Source organism: Herpailurus yagouaroundi, unplaced genomic scaffold (assembly GCF_014898765.1).
Source record: "Herpailurus yagouaroundi ecotype Mexico unplaced genomic scaffold, PumYag 184, whole genome shotgun sequence".
Classification (NCBI taxonomy): domain Eukaryota; kingdom Metazoa; phylum Chordata; class Mammalia; order Carnivora; family Felidae; genus Herpailurus; species Herpailurus yagouaroundi.
The window spans coordinates 1,353,852-1,370,436 of record NW_024412415.1 but is presented as its reverse complement, the minus strand read 5'-3'; the positions used below and the strand labels follow the sequence as shown (position 1 = coordinate 1,370,436).

At 38.2% G+C, this 16,585-nt stretch overlaps 1 protein-coding gene across 5 annotated transcripts in view; it reads right to left on the bottom strand.

Moving 5' to 3' along the window:
* The window catches only part of FMN1 (formin 1), a 435,508-nt gene that overhangs the window by 314,624 nt on the left and 104,299 nt on the right, over positions 1-16,585 (bottom strand). For 4 of the 5 annotated variants that reach the window (XM_040492211.1, XM_040492210.1, XM_040492209.1 and 1 more), the window contains one exon: positions 3,350-3,528. The exons of the other annotated variant lie outside the window; for it this stretch is intronic. In XM_040492211.1, the coding sequence (XP_040348145.1) occupies positions 3,350-3,528 (179 nt within the window). The remainder of the gene's footprint in view (positions 1-3,349; positions 3,529-16,585) is intronic. 5 annotated transcript variants of the gene reach the window in all.

Below are 16,585 nucleotides of genomic sequence, written 5' to 3'. Positions count from 1 at the left end.
GTTCGAGCTCCGCGTCGGGCTCTGTGCTGACAACTTAGAACCTGAAGCCTGCTTCTGATTCTGTGTCTCCCTCTCTCTCTGCTCCTCCCTCGCTCATTCTCTGTCTCTCTCTCTCTCTCTGTCACAAAAATAAATAAACATATGAATGAATGAATGAATGAATGAATGAATGAATGAATAAATAAATAAATAAATAAATAAATACATAAATCCCGTTTACCACATAGTGGTATTGCTTGGGTTGACTTACGCTCCTATAACAGAATCAGGAAATTTAATATTATAGCTAAAAGACTCTTTGTTTCATCTGTTCCTACTCTTCTCCATTCTGTCAAAACACAGTTGATTAAGAAACTGAAGGTAAGCAAGTGCCCACAATCCCATAGCTGGTGAGCGGTTGAGCTGAGAGTGGAAATGAAGGAGATCTCCATCTCTTGGGCTAGAGCAGAGATTGGCAAATTGCAAATCTGACCCACTGCCTGTTTTTGAATGACTCATAAGCTAAGAGTGATCTTTTTATTTTTAAATGGTGGGGGGAAAAAAATCAAAAGATGAATGTTTCTTGACATGTGAACATTATCTGAATTTCAAATTTCAGCATCTATAAACATTTATTGGAGCACAAACTCACTCATTCATATTCTCTATGGCTGTTTTGTCATAAGAATTGAGTAGTTACAACAGAGACTATATGGTCCCCAAAGCCTAAAATAATATTTCCTCTCTGGCTCTACACAATAACAACAACAAAATTAATTCATGGCTAAGTAAGAGAACTTAAAGAATTTAATTGTAGCTCCAGCCCTAATGCCAGTGGCCATTCTGATTTCTGGGTGTCAAATTCCCACCAATTAAATGTTTTAGCTATCACCTCTGCATACTAATGAGAAGCAGCCTACCTATAGAAAAAGGCTGAGGAAAGTAACTTCCTGATGCTAATTCTGCAAATCAGTTACAGAACTGAAAACAGAGCAGTCCTGTCTAACATTTAAAACTGATCCAAGTATCACACAGCAATACATGCCTCCCTGACCTTACTGTTGAAAGCCTCCCAGAGGAAAGACCTCCTTGCAAGCGGGTGTGGTGATCAAAACTTTTACTGAGTAGAACCCCTTCAAATGGAAATCTTACTTACAATATCAACATTAAAAAATAATAATGATAAAAGAAACAAAACATAGGAGTTAAATTGTACTGTCGGAAGAGGGTAGAGGGCTTGGAGGTGAGAAGCCTTAGGGCCCAAGGTGTAAAAACCACTGACGTGGAAAACAATCTAAAGAAAGCAGACCAATTTTTAAAAATTATAATTAATGGAAAACTAAGAAACATGAATATTTATATATTTTATCATATGTTTATGTAATTATTTATATACCAATATAATTTTATATCATATATGTATATATATTTATAAATGCATAAATATTATAAATATGTAAATATATAAGCCATTAAAGCCTGGTTTAGGAAAAAGACCTTTTTTAGGCAGTGATATGAATCACAAGCCTAAATTTACTTGTATTTACAGATAATAATCCCAAGTTTATCTTAAAGAAATGGTCCTTAATATTGGTGGGAGGAGAAGAGGTATAGGAAAAATTGTATGTTGGGTAGTGCCATCTATTTCCAAATTGTGGACTATTCTACAATTGAAAACAACGTCAACATCAAATAATAGAGAAATGATTTTTAAAAAAATTTCAGATTTAGAATACATTGGTAGAATATGAGAATGTAGAACATTCATTTAAAATACATCTAGAAACGATATGTAACAATATGGAGGAGCGATGTAAGAGTAATTGATAGAGAAAAAAAGGAAAGAAAAAAAGGAGGAAACATAAAATCTATGCTTGTAGGTTAAAAAAATCTCTCATTTAAAAAAAGCCATATTTTTCTCTGAAAAATACAAAGAAAATTTATCAAATTTTAACAGTTGGTATCCTTGACTGCTGAAATTATGGGTTATTTCTTTTCTTTCAATTTTAGTATATAGTTCAAATTTTCTAAAAGGATTGTGTATGATTTTCATGATTGAAATAAGTAAAATTAAATAAACCAGAAATACATAGTTTAGCCAATGTGTTTAAAAAAACAGATAAACATTTTTTTAAAAACACAGATGTTTCAAAATCTATTTCAGGGGCACCTGCCTGGCTCCGTCAGAGGAGTGTGTGACTCTTGGTCTCAGAGTTGTGAGTTCAAGCCCCATGCTGGGTGTAGAGATTACTTAAATAAATAAAAACCCTGAAACACACACACACACACACACACACACACACACACACACACACACACAAATCCATTGCAACGCCTTTAGACCCCAAGCCTCCGGTAGCAGCAAATGCAATTTAGAGTAATCTGACCAATAGATGTCACTGTTACACTGCTTTCATTGACCACATCTCAAGATGCACAACCTAACTTTGGAAGGTAGGGAGACAAAACCAAAAACATTACAAATTTCCATCTCATCTCACAAAAGGTTGTAGATTTTTCATCTTTCAACTTCATTCCAAACCTCCTTTTACAATAACTGGGATGTCAAATGCTTTTCTAAAGTGGCACCCAGTGACTATGTGACTATAATTATGAAAAGCACAAGGTTCACTGGGCTTTCTCTTCTGGGCCTGAACATAATGAACTGGAAGGTATCAAAAGGAATCAAGGACACGAGCTTGCCAATGGGCATTAAAATTAATGGGAAAAAAGGGAAAGGAAGAGGAAGAGGAAGAAAGGAAGAGGGAGGGGAAGAAAGGAAGAAAGGGAGAAAAAAGAAGGAAAGAAAGAAAGAAAGGCCTTTCTTGGATTCCTAATGTTCATCCCATCTCTGAAAAGAAACTGAGAGGTAGAGAAATGTGACAATCATGACAGTCTGGTCATTCTATCAGGCCATCTACAACGTGGAAGGAGCTAAACCCAGCCTACTGCTTTGTTCACCTGTTAATGGAGCACCTGGAGAGAAAGAAAGGTTTAGAATGTGTCCGGAAGACAGGCTGTTGGCATTGCTCTGGAGATTCCAGAGCCTATCAGTTGGCTAACACATGTTCTCAACTTTTTAGAAAAATGATATTAACATTTGGCAAGCAGCAAACAGGTACTCCCACAACAAGGCAAAGCTGATATGAGGAGAGCACTCTGAAAACATTCAGGTAGACACTAAACACAGTCACTTTCTGGTGCACAAATTTCAGACACTGAGGTGTATCTGTTTTCTGCCATGGGCTGATTTTTAGATAATGACCTCCCCACAAAATGCAGCTTCAGCAGTTTTACGAACACAATTTCCATTAAACACATCTCTGTTGACCGCAAAGATCACAGCTCAAGCACAAAGATTTCTACTTACATGGAGATCCAAGTACAGTTCGCTTTTGTTTGGCTTCTCCCTTTCCTCGTGGAGTAGAAATGGACAGGCTGGTCCTGCTCTATAGCCCAGGAACCATGCACTTCCATCCCTGTTGGGAAGGTCTCTACTTGCTGTCTGCTCATTGAAACAGTCCCGGGGGAAGCCCTCAGAGGAGATGCCTAGACAAAACCAGAGAAGACCATCAGTGACACAGTGGCAAGAAAAACACCAAGCCAGCCATATCTGGGGTCTCATATATGGGCCATTTCATACTTCCTCCTACATTTCTTTCTAGGGTGTGTTTTTAGAGTTTGCTTTCTTCCAAAAGTGCCTGTCTCAATTACTCTTTCTGGATCACCACTAACAAAGAATTTAAAACATTTGCCCTCATACCCAATTTAAAAAGAGAAGTCTATTGGCTATTCTCTATGGTCACTATCCTTGCTTACCAATCCAGGCCATACAGATCATTCTCTTTCAGAACAGAGTTGGAGGATGAGAGGGAGGGACAGAAGTCGGATGGCCTGAGCTGTTGGTTTCACTACTAAAAGGTGTTATCTGAGCCAAGTCACTAGTCACTAGTGTGGGTGTTCTTATGGAACAGGAACTGCCCCATGTTCGCCTTTATTTCTGGGGACAGAAATATCATGTGTGATGCATACTGGCACTTGGTCACTTGTTGAATGAGTGATACTGCATGAGTGAACTATTTGGGACTCACTTTCCTCTGCTCTGGAATGAGGGTATTAAGCTTGTTTTTACTTTAAACTACGTTGGGATGTTAATAGTCAAGGATGTGCCAGGTACTGTTTTCAGTCTGTTCTTTAACTTTTTTTTTTTTTAATTTTTTTTTCAACGTTTTTTATTTATTTTGGGACAGAGAGAGACAGAGCATGAACAGGGGAGGGGCAGAGAGAGAGGGAGACACAGAATCGGAAACAGGCTCCAGGCTCTGAGCCATCAGCCCAGAGCCCGACGCGGGGCTCGAACTCACAGACTGCGAGATCGTGACCTGGCTGAAGTCGGACGCTTAACCGACTGCGCCACCCAGGCGCCCCTGTTCTTTAACTTTTAAAGTAACGCTATAGGCAGGTAGAATTTGTGCTCGCATTTTAGACAGGGAAACTGAAGCACAAAAGAGGGTAAGCAGTTTGCTCAAGATCATAAGGTCAATAAATGGTAAAGCCAGGTATTGAACCCAGGCAGTTAAACACTAGAAGTCAGGCTCTTAATAACTAGACTATAAGGCTACTGCCTGGCATTCTTGAAATGGCAATACATGTTGTACAACAAAAGGACTTCAGGGTCAAATGGTGTGAGAAAAGCTGCATGCTGTATCCCTTGGAGCCACAGTTCATGTTACCATATTAAAGACCTTGAAACACCCTTTAGTAAAAGAGCTTAGCTCTGTGTGATGGTGTTTTCCAAACTCATTTTACCACAGAATCCATTTAAAGGATACCTGTTAAGCATGTTGGAAGTCTCTAGTACTCCACTGGAACATAATTTGGAAAACACTAGATTAGATCACCTCTAAAGTCTCACACAGCTCTCAAGTTCCTAGTGAGCAACCTTGGCAAAATATTAAGCAACTAGGCAGAAGGGTTTAGGCTCAGTGTACTAGACAACAGAGATCACTACTGGGTATATGATGGGGTATATATTACACATAATTCTTGTAATAGTGTCTCTTTGATAGTGGCCCAAAGCCAGCCAACCACTTCTGCCATACTGAAAACCTGACGTACAAGTTACTTGAGCTGAGACTAAGTTGGCTAGCAAAAGGACTGTGGGGTAACACACTTATTCTTTACATTAAGGTAGAATTTTAGAAGAAAGAAAATTTGAAAACAGCCAAGGTTTTGCTTTTTGTTTGCTTGTTCAGTTGGTTGGTTTCCAATCACACGTCAAAGGGGAAGGTGACACAGGTCACAGTGTCTCTACAGTTGCCCTCTGGCAGACTGTTGACAAAACACTTTTCTGTAGCTACCAAGAAAATAAGAATTCAAGACCTCAGGCATCTCCTCTGCAGACACAGGGTGTCTGGAAAGGCATAACCAGGCTCTTCCTTCATTTAGAAAGAGGGTCTTTTTCTTCACCCGGCCTCACCCTTTCCACATGCCCCTTGCAACCTACTCTCTAGACAGACCATCTCCTGGGCTTTTGCTTAGGGCCTCACGTGCTGCAGAGTGTCCCCACTCCTCTCAGAAGTCACAGAAAAGGGCTACTGCCTAAAAGAACCTCAGAGAGGAGCACTCTGCTAAGCACCTCCCTCCCCTTTATCCTTATAGTGACCCTGAGAGGAAGGTAGTGCTAGCTGTGCTTTACCAGATGGAGAGATTAAAGCTCCTTTTAACTTCCGTTTATACGGCTCATCCCTCTCCTAGAATATTTCTGTTTAAACCTGGCAAGAAGGAGGAAATCAACCTCTTTAAATTTATTGGTGTACTCTGAAATGTGTTAATTACTAATCACATCCCTCTTTTAAAATCCCTCCACTTTTCATTTTTTTGGGGGAGGGGAGGATAGCTGATGACTTTGGATAAAGTTTACACAGATTAATAAAACACCATAAAACATAATACGTACATCACAAACAACATAATATGCAATATCTAAGGCAAGACAGCCATGTCATCAAAGGCACATTGTCTGGTGACTGGAAGTTCATCATTTAGGTATAAGAGAGCAATAAAGTCCCATGATAGCATGATGGACCCAGTGTCCTTGATAAAATGCAGATGCACACACAAACACACTCCCACACCCTGCAGTGGCTAACCAACGCTTCGTTAAGGTGCGCAGTGCAGCCCAATTCACTCAATATGCAGAGGATAGACAACATCAAGTTTAGGCACAAACAATGAAAAATAATTTTGTTTTGGAGATAATTTTTAAAAAGCCAATTTTTTAATGTCTAATATCTAACCAGACAATATCCCTAAGAAGGAAATGCACAAGCTATAAAGGTGACACATAGTAATTTTGGTCAAGATCAGGACGACAGGAAAGGACCAAGGGCAGAAATAAGTAACAAAACTGTTATTCTCAAAAGTCTGACAAAATAGGTGCAAATGACAAATTCACCATTAGAAAGGACATGAAAAACTTACAGAGTAAGTCTTTGAAGAGAGAGGTTTAATAATACCAACACAAGTTTTTTGAACAGTCAAAAATAAAGCACATGTCCATATTGATTGAAATTGGTAGTGGCCACATTACTCTCTTCAACTGAATAAATGTAATAAAGAGAGAAAAATTACCTGAAATTAGGTAAGTATATTACATCAAATAGTCAAATGTCATCTTATTTTATGACACAAATAGATTTTGAGGTGTTAGATGTTCATTGGACATTTTGCAAAAAGCTTAAAACAGTCTCCTCAACTCAATTATGTCTTTCCCTTCTATGTGCATATTATAAGTCTGTGTTTTAATCAAAATTTACTGGCTGTTTTGTTTCTCAAAGACATTTCAACAGCTTGATGAACCACACATGCACACAGGTTAATTCTACAGCTGACCGCTGTTAATACAACATAGAGCACAGTCACAGTACAGGAAGGGCAACTTACCTTGGGACCACTTTGAAAGTCTGTGCTTTTCCCAACCATTCAAATGATGAGCTGCACTTCCTGATGCTAACCTACAACATCAGACTGGGGTTTTGCTGTCAATTATCAACACAATAGAAGCAGACAGAAAGGAAAGGTAATATGCCATTTAAAACTGGAAGCAGTCTCCATAGTTCATCTTTCCAAAATGGAGTAAGTGTCCCTACCCGAGGTACATTGGGTTATTGTTCCCACTTCTTCAGTTCCTCCCCACATTACAATTATGCACCCAAGGCCTTTTCTGGTTGCCTTTGTAGCTCCACCCATTGGCATAGACGTTGTATATTTGCCCTGGTCCATGGATGTTGGACCTGGCCTTGTGACTTGCGTTAGCCAATTGAATGTGGGCAACGGGACAAGATGCAAATGCTGAGTCAAGGTCTTAACAGGCATTTCATGTTCTCCCCTCTTGCTCTATATTCTGCCATCAGCATGAGATAAGCACGTGCTAGGGAGCCCAAATTAGACACACAGAGAAGACCCAGACATAGTCCTGCTGCCTGGAACCAACCCAGATCAGATCAAGTGAACTTCGGCCAACCAACTCTTAGGACGATGAATGAGAACAATAAATAGTTGCTGCGAGCCATTGAGATTTGGGGTTTATTTACTGAAATAGCTGCACAATAGACTATCATCTGTCCCCACCAGAAGCACTATATCTGTTAAAAACTTTAAACCCGTGCTCGCTTCGGCAGCACATATACTAAAAACTTTAAACCATTTCAGCTGAGAGGGCTTAATGACTACAATATATATTTTGTAATTCCTACTAAAAACAATTATTCAATATATCAGGTTTTTAGAAAATCAAGCAAAAATTCATGGCATATCCATTTCCTCATTCATACCAAGATTCACACACAAACTACATCTCATTAGAAAAATTAACCTGGGGCGCCTGGGTGGCTCTGTCAGCTAAGCCTCTGACTTCAGTTCAGTTCATGATCTCATCGTTCATGAATTTGAGCCCCGCATTGGGCTCTCTACTGTCCTCTTTGGTTCCTGTCTCCCTCTCTCTCTGCCCCTCACCAGCTTGTGCTTTCTCTCTGTCTCAAAAATAAGTAAAAAAAATAAATAAATAAAAATTAAAAAAAGAAAAATTAACCTTACTTAGCTGGTATTGTCTTTAATTATCTAAAGAGTATGAATATATGTGTGTATATAATAGATATATAAATCCACTTCCAAAGAGAAGTTTGAAAACATATCATATCATCAGATCTGGACAAAAGTCCCTAAGGAACAAAATCACAGTGCCTTTCAGCCTTCTCCTTCAATTTTCCTGTCACACTGAGCCCTCACTTGACAGCAGTGATGAAGTGGTTATATGCTTCCAAAAGGAGAAGGGGGAAAAAAACCTTAGCCTGAGACTCTCATGAGTTTTTGTTCCTATGCTACAGTTCCCAAGGCCATCCATCATACTTGACTTAAAATAAATTCAAAGAGGTGAAGTTTCCTCAACCGTGAATATCAGAACTGATATGTAAAGGTAGACAGGTTGTCTTCCGTTATGTTATTCAAACATGTACTTACAAGCAAGAGAGACAGCAATCTAGATGTGTAGCTAATGGAAAGTGACATCGTTAAGTACTTGTAAAGAGGGTGTAGGCCTGTGTGTAATTATTCATGCCTTTATCGAGGAAGACAGAGCTTTGGCAAAAATATAGTCTCATGGCTGGTATCTGTCAATTTGAGATCAACACTTCCCAATCCCACTACCCCATTTTCATTTCTTATGATGTTAAATGATACAATGTCACTAAGCAGATAGGTAGCTATAATTCTGAGAGAGCACCTTATCTATCCATCCCAGCCTCTAACTCTCCTGATGAGAAGTACACGGAGGGAGAATATACGAGCAAGGGCAGACAGGTGGAGATGGAAGGTGGACAAAAGCAGGGGAAGGCTGCGGGCAGATTAGGAAGTAGGAAGGAATGGGCAGTAGGCTGTATCAATTTCAGAATCTTTGAGGAAAGCATCCATATCCATCAAACAAATGCAATGTCTGAATTTCTAAAGTTATGCTTAAATTCAAAAGAAATGAAATAGAATTCAGAATTAGAAGGGATCTTGTATATCTCCTATCTGCTCATTTTACACTTGAGGAAACTGAAACCCAGGAAGATTGTTATCTCTCCAACATACCCACCTAGTGACAAGGCAAAGCTAAAATCCAGGTTCCAGGGAAATCTTTTATGTTATTTAGAGAAGGACATTATTGCTGATCCACAGATTCGAATATTGGGGTTTGAGTAAGAAGTAGATATGAATGGTTTGACAGATGGTGTCAAATTCTGACTGTGACCTTTACTAACTGTTTGAACTTAGTGGCATTACTAAACCCCCTGAATCTTTACTTCCTCATTAATAAAACAAAAATAATAATAACATGCCCAATAGTGAGCTGTGTTCAAAACTGTTTTCTTCTAGGAAACTTGACCTGGTCTGGGGGTGACAGACTGATTGGGGATGCAAAAAATCCCTGCTTTAAGAAAAGAAATCTGTATTCAGAGGGTACATTAAACATCACATACTCATGTTAAGGGCTTTTTGTTTGTTTGTTTGTTTGTTTTTTGTTTTGTTTTGTTTTCTGTCCAGAAAAATAAAGAAAAATTATGCTCATAAGGATTCACAGTAGCACTCCAATGCAGCAAATCCCAAATCTGCTTAAGTCCTAAAAATAGAATTCACGTCATCAAATGCAAAAGCTCCAAGTAAGTGGCTGATCATCTCCCAAAAGAGCAGCTCCTCAAGGCATTTCATAGACATCCAATGACACATCATCCCTAAAGTCAAACACATGAGCCTAGGGCCATGAATGAAACTATTTATAGGCATTGCTTTAAATCATGTAGCATTTTAAGGAGGTATATAAATATATATGCCTATGATTATTATTACACTAAATTCTATGATCTTTTCCTGCAAAGAATACCGATGTTAGATGAGAGACAAACATTGCTGAAGTCAGGAAACTCACTTGTGGCTATTAGTTATGCTGAATATTTTAATACCTGAAAAACAGGGGTGTGTATTTAAAGTAGCACAAATAATGCTGAGTCACTTTGCTTTAGAACGGATAGAAGAAGGTAGGAACAGATGCTTCTAAACAAGGTTTGGTGCAGAAGAGATCAAGAAAAGATCACATTTGGAAGTTTGTAGTATTCCCAGAGACATTAAGAACCTCTGTGCATTCTCAGATAGTAAATGCTAAGGAAATTAAATGCTGGTACTTCAAATGCCTGAGTTATCAACCCATTTCGGTATGTTTGATCGTAAGGAATAGACTTGCTTTTTAACAAAAACTACTATTGAAATGAAGAACGAGAATGAAATTTGAATCACATTTTTCTGTTTTATGTCACATTGTTCCAGTTATTATAAGAATGGTTACAGCAATGAGGAACCCAACTCTTGAAGAGATAGGACATAATTACTAATTGTCTTAACATCTGAGGGGCATGTAAAAAAAAAAAAACCAACAACTACAAAATACTAAGGCTTGGATTATAAAATATATAATGAATAATTTTTTTTTAAATCTCTTTCTAAAACGAAATAATCTCAGGAGTCACAAAACGTGAAGATACATAATAAGACTGAGATGGAAAAAAAAAGGCACAGATGCCAAATTAAGGGTAAACATTTAAGAGATTAAGAACACAATAGGACTTTGAATGTCTTGGCAAACAAAGCAAGAATGAAAAAGCATTTGGTTATTTCACTTATATTATCAAAAGGAGAAAACATACTGATCCTTCAGGGCTCAAGATTTTTCTGATGCTGGGCCACCGGGGTGGCTCAGTGGGTCAAGCCTCCGACTTCGGCTCAGGTCATGATCTCAAGGTCTGTGAGTTCCGGCTCTGTGCTGACAGCTTGGAGCCTGGAGCCTGCTTCGGATTCTGTGTCTCCCTCTCTCTCTGCCCCCCCACTCACGCTCTGTCTCTGTCTCTGTCACTGAAAAATGAATAAACCTTAAAAAAAATTTTTTTAATGATTTTTCTGATGTTAAATTCTGAGAGACATTGCTGCATAATACAGGCAATTCCCACCTTAGCCTTAGCTCCAGCCAGCTGTTTTGACCCACGATTGACTTCACAGAGCTAACGGCGCCAATCCAGTTGTCTACCAATAGCCTTTGTCCTTTTAACCAGAGATGTTTGGAAATTATCTTGACCGATCAATGATTTGAAACTAAAGCGACGAGTTCCTCAACAGTGCTAAATAGTGGCTGCCCTGAAACAGCCAGATTCTTAAATGGCCCCCTTTTGCCAAGGTGTCTTAGGCAACTGGTTTTCTACCTCCCTTCCTCCACCAGTCCTTAGTACTAAGGAGGAGCCCTACACTGTAGCCCAATAACGTTAGCTGAGGCCTGATTTATCACTTTCTCTCCCCACAAATCTATTTTCTTAAGGGGGAGTAATGTCCTTCGTATGGGACATTTACTATGTGTCACACACTTTACATACATTACACATTATTGAGAATCTTCACAATAATCATGCAAGGTCGGTTTAAAGTAATCCCATTTTAAAGATGAGACAAGTAATGAAATAGAGAAGTTAACTTTACTGAGGGTCGTGCAGTAAGTAGGAAAACTGGGTTCTGAACCCAGAGCCTAGCATTAACCTCCTATCATAAATGACTCAAAACTAAACAAAATACAGAAAACAACTATTTTTAGGTATTTGAGAGTAAGCAGTGGAGGACTATAATCCTCGAAAGAGGTACAAGTGAAGTGAGCCTGGGAATTCCTCAGGCTTACAGTGAAAAGGTGACTGACTTCTAGACTAAAATTAATAGGGCCCAGTGACCTATGGGATATTGTCAAGCAGTCTAACATATGTAAAATTAGAAGCAGGGGTCTAGGAGAGACAGAAAATAGTTAAAGAAATACTGGCTGAAAGTTGCAAAAAATTTGATAAAAAGTACAAACTTTTAAGGAGAATACACATAAAGAAAACCATAAGTGACATTGCTGAAAACCACTGATAAAAGAATATTATAAAAGCAGTCAGAGAAAATAAGAATATTATATAGAAAACCAAAGAAAAGAATAATTAAAGACTTCTTGTCTGAACATGATGCCAGAAGACAATGGAATGACAACTTTAAAGTCCTGAAAGATAAGAGACTTAAAAAGTCAACTTAGAATTTGACATCCAGAGAAAATATCTTCCAAAATGAAAGGAAAATAAAGACTTTTTCAGACAATTAAAAGCTACACAATTCATTTTCAACTGACTTAGGCCACAAGTAGTGTTAATATTTTCCCGGCAAAGGAAAAAAATCAGAAGAAAAAAATCAGAAGAAAATTTGGAAAACACCAAAAATGATAATCATATAAGTTAATACACAACACGGTTTTCTCATTATTGAAGTTGTTTAAAAATATAATTAACTGAAGTAAAAATAATATATTGTGTGGTTTATAACATACATAGATACGAGATGCTGACAATAATAGCACAACGTCAAAGGAGAAATGGAAACATTTTGTTGTAAGAAGTCAGTCATCCATGTGAAGCAGTATAATTTAAAACAGATTGTGATAAATTAAAGTTGCATATTATAAATTGTAGAATTACCAGTTTTTAAAAATGGTATCTCCAACAGTAGATATGATATGGAATCCTAGAAAGTACTCGATCCAAAAGAAGATAGAAAATTACGTAAAATGGAACAAAAAACAAATGGAAGTTAGATTAAAACTCAATTATACTGGTAGTTACATTAAATGTAAATCACCTCGGGTGCCTGGGTGGCTCAGTGGATTAAGCAACTGACTTCGGCTCAAGTAAGATCTCAAGGTTCTGGAGTCCAAGCCCTGCCTCAGGCTCTGTGCTGACAGCTCAGAGCCTGGAGCCTGCTTCAGATTCTGTGTCTCCCTCTCTCTCTGCCCCTCCCTTGCTCTTTCTCTGTTTCTCAAAAATTAATAAACGTTAAAAAAAATTTTTTTTAATGTAAATCACCTAAAAACTCCAATTTAAAGTCAGAGTTTATCAGACTGGGTAAAAAAGTAAGAATCAACTATATGCTATCTACAAGAAACTCATTTTAAATATAAAAGTATAAATAGGTTAACAGTAGAAGGATAGAAAAAGTTATACATACAAACAATCACAGAAAGCTTGAGTGGCTATACTAATATCAGACAAAAATAAACTTTGAAATGAGTTATGTTACCAGGGATAAAGAAAGAAGTTTCATAATGATAAAGGAGTACTTTATTAGAAAGAAATAGCAGTCTTAAATTTGTTTGGTAACAAGTTGGTAACAGAACTTCAAAATACATAAGCAAAACTATCAGAACTGAAATCTATCTATCTATCTATCTATCTATCTATCTATCTATCTATCTCAGTTCTGATAGTTTTGTGTGTGTGTGTGTGTGTGTGTGTGTGTGTGTGTGTGTGTGTGTCACACACAATTATACTTGGGGGGTTCTCTTTTTTAAGTTTTATTTTTTAATTTTTTTTTTAACATTTATTTATTTTTGAGACAGAGAGAGACAGAGCATGAATGGGGGAGGGTCAGAGAGAGGGAGACACAGAATTTGAAACAGGCTCCAGGCTCTGAGCTGTCAGCACAGAGCCCGAGGCGGGGCCCGAACTCACAGACTGTGAGATCATGACCTGAGGCGAAGTCAGACGCCTAACCGACTGACCACCCAGGCGCCCCTTTATTTCTTTATTTTGAGAGAGAGAGAGAGAGACAAAGAGAGAGAGAGAGAGAGAGAACAAGCTGAGGAGGGGCATAGAGAGATGGGCAGAGGATCTGAAGCAGGCTCTGCACTGACAGCAGAGAGTCCAATGTGGGGCTCAAACTCATGGACCATATCATGACCTGAGCCAGAGTCAGACACTTAATTGACTGAGCCATCCAGGCACGCCATATTTGGAGATTTCAATATTCTTGTCTTCATAGTTAATAGAACAGGCTGAGAGAAAATCAGTAGGAATATAGAAGAACTAAACATTATTACCAATTTTACCTAATTGATATTTATGAGATACACTATCTAATAACTACAGAATATATATTCTTTTCAAGTGCATATGGAATTCATCAAAATTGTCCACATACTCGGCCAAAGAAGAAGTCCTAATAAATCTGAAAATAAATTTTATGATCAATATCATAAAAAATATGTTTGCTAATACATGGAATTAAATTCTGATACCGGTAACAGAAAACTATCTAGAAAATCCCAAATATTTGGAAATTAGACTCCATACTTCAAAAATTACTTTATAGTTTACAGAAGAATCATAAGGGAAATTAGAAAATCTTTGAGATGTAGCTAAAGCAGTGATCAGAGGAAAACTTATAGCCTTACTTAACATTGAGTGATGGCTCTTCTTCCATACTAGTCAACATCTTATTTATTTCCTGGACTAGGGGATATCAGGCACAGTTGATGTATGGTCAACTCACAGAAAACAGAGGACTCAGTAACCATCTTCTTCTTGAATGCTAAATGCTGAAGTCTTAGCCTTTGTTGCCCCATTAGGCTTCCAGAATGCTTTTAGTCTCTATGGTAGACAGGTACTGGAACATTATTTTGGAAGAAATAAGACTAGCTCTAGAGAAAGAACCTGGAGATATTGAAACTGCCTTCAGTTCCTCCATAAACTGCTGTCCCAGATCACTCTACAGTGAATATCAAATGCAATAAATACCCTTTCACAGGCATTCAGAGCTTCCAGTCAGATTTTTAGTCCCCAGACCTTAAACATGTACAGACAACCAGTGATCACAAGACAGCTGAGTAGAACATCTAACACAAAAAGCAAGAAAGCAGAGAGCCAAAGACAAAAGGGGTTGTGTCACTCCATACCTACTGTATCAAGATTTTGGTGCTGGATACTATCTTCGGCAACCACATCTCTTGCTACATAACCCTCTTCCATGCTCCAATCCTTACTAGCTTCCTGTAATACTGTCCCGCCCTTTCCCTCTTCTGGCCTAGGGCTAGTAATGGCATTTTGCTCTTGCTAGTTTCTGGGAACCTCTCAAACCCAAGCTGGCTTTCTTAATTGGTCTGGACATAATCTCTTCATTAAGTTATTTTCAGTTCTGTAATCCCTTTTGAATGTACCATCTATTTTCTCCCAGGACTCTGACTTATAGAGTAATTGGTATCAGGAATGGTGTTTATTTCCTATCCTGTAGCATGTCTGTGTATTACTAAAGCATCTAGGGTGCTTGCTACCTGGTGCTCACCATACCCAGTTAGAATAACAGCAGCAATATAATGGGCCAGTGTAACATTTTGAGAGAAATCAAAACGATCAGACTCTTTTCAGATTATATTACAATAGAGAAAAGGTAAATTGTCATTGCCCTAAAGACAATAATGGTATACTGCTGTCTCTTGCAGATGAAGATGAATTGATTGGCATGAAAATAAAGCACTTTCTAAAAAAAAAAATTTTTTTTTTAACGTTTATTTATTTTTTTGGGACAGAGAGAGAGAGAGAGCATGAACGGGGGAGGGGCAGAGAGAGAGGGAGACACAGAATCGGAAACAGGCTCCAGGCTCTGAGCCATCAGCCCAGAGCCCGACGCGGGGCTCGAACTCACGGACCGCGAGATCGTGACCTGGCTGAAGTCGGACGCTTAACCGACTGCGCCAACCAGGCGCCCCTAGCGCTTTCTAAATCAATAAACGCATATTAGCTCCCAGAGGCTATGTTGATATATTCAGTAAGTATACCATATCTGAAACAGCGCTTGCAAATTGCTTCCCATGTAATTACATTTACAAGAGTCCAGTCGTTCTCTAAAAGCCATCTGTTTTCTCACTAGCCAAAAGAGAATTTAAATGGGAGTATGGTATAAATCAGCATCCCTGCATCTTTCAAATCTTTGATGGTGGCACAAATCTCTGCAATTACCCCGAGAATCACAGTGTATGCTTTCAACTAGTAGGAAGAATATGGTGCCATTCCTCTCAGAACATATAGGTCTGAGAACCAAAGGTAAACTAGCCCTCACACTATTAAACTTAATAAATCACTTGCATAATTTTTGCTTCCTATCCTTGCAACCTTGGGCTTACTGGGTTTGAATCTTAGCACCCTAAGGAGAAATGCTTCTACTAGAAAACATGGTCATGGTTTCATTAGGAAGCTAAGAGTGCAACTTGCACACTTTTAGGCTCTCATGCATTAGAGATACATGTATTTGATTTCAGTGCCTTACAAAATGAGTGTCTTTCATAGAATATGGTTGAACTAGATCTAGAGTATTAAGCTTCCATAGTCAAAAAACAAAACAAAACAGTAGTAAATCTAAAGCTATATACTTTGGAAAACATTATAGAACAAAGAGTATAGAATGAATGTCCTCATATTAATATTAAAAGGATAGAAAGAAGCTACTATGAAACAAATACTCTCCAGGATTCCTGGTAAAAGAGTAAATTGGAATATACTCTTGCAGAACTATTTGGGAATATGTATCTGAAATAGGGGTTGACAGTTACAGCCCAATGGCTGAAAACAGTACACAGGCTATTTTTGCATAGCCTCTGAGCTAAGAATGGTTTTTGCAGTTTTTCATTTTTAAAGTTTATTTTTTATTTTTATCATTTATTTTTGAGAAAGTGAGAGTG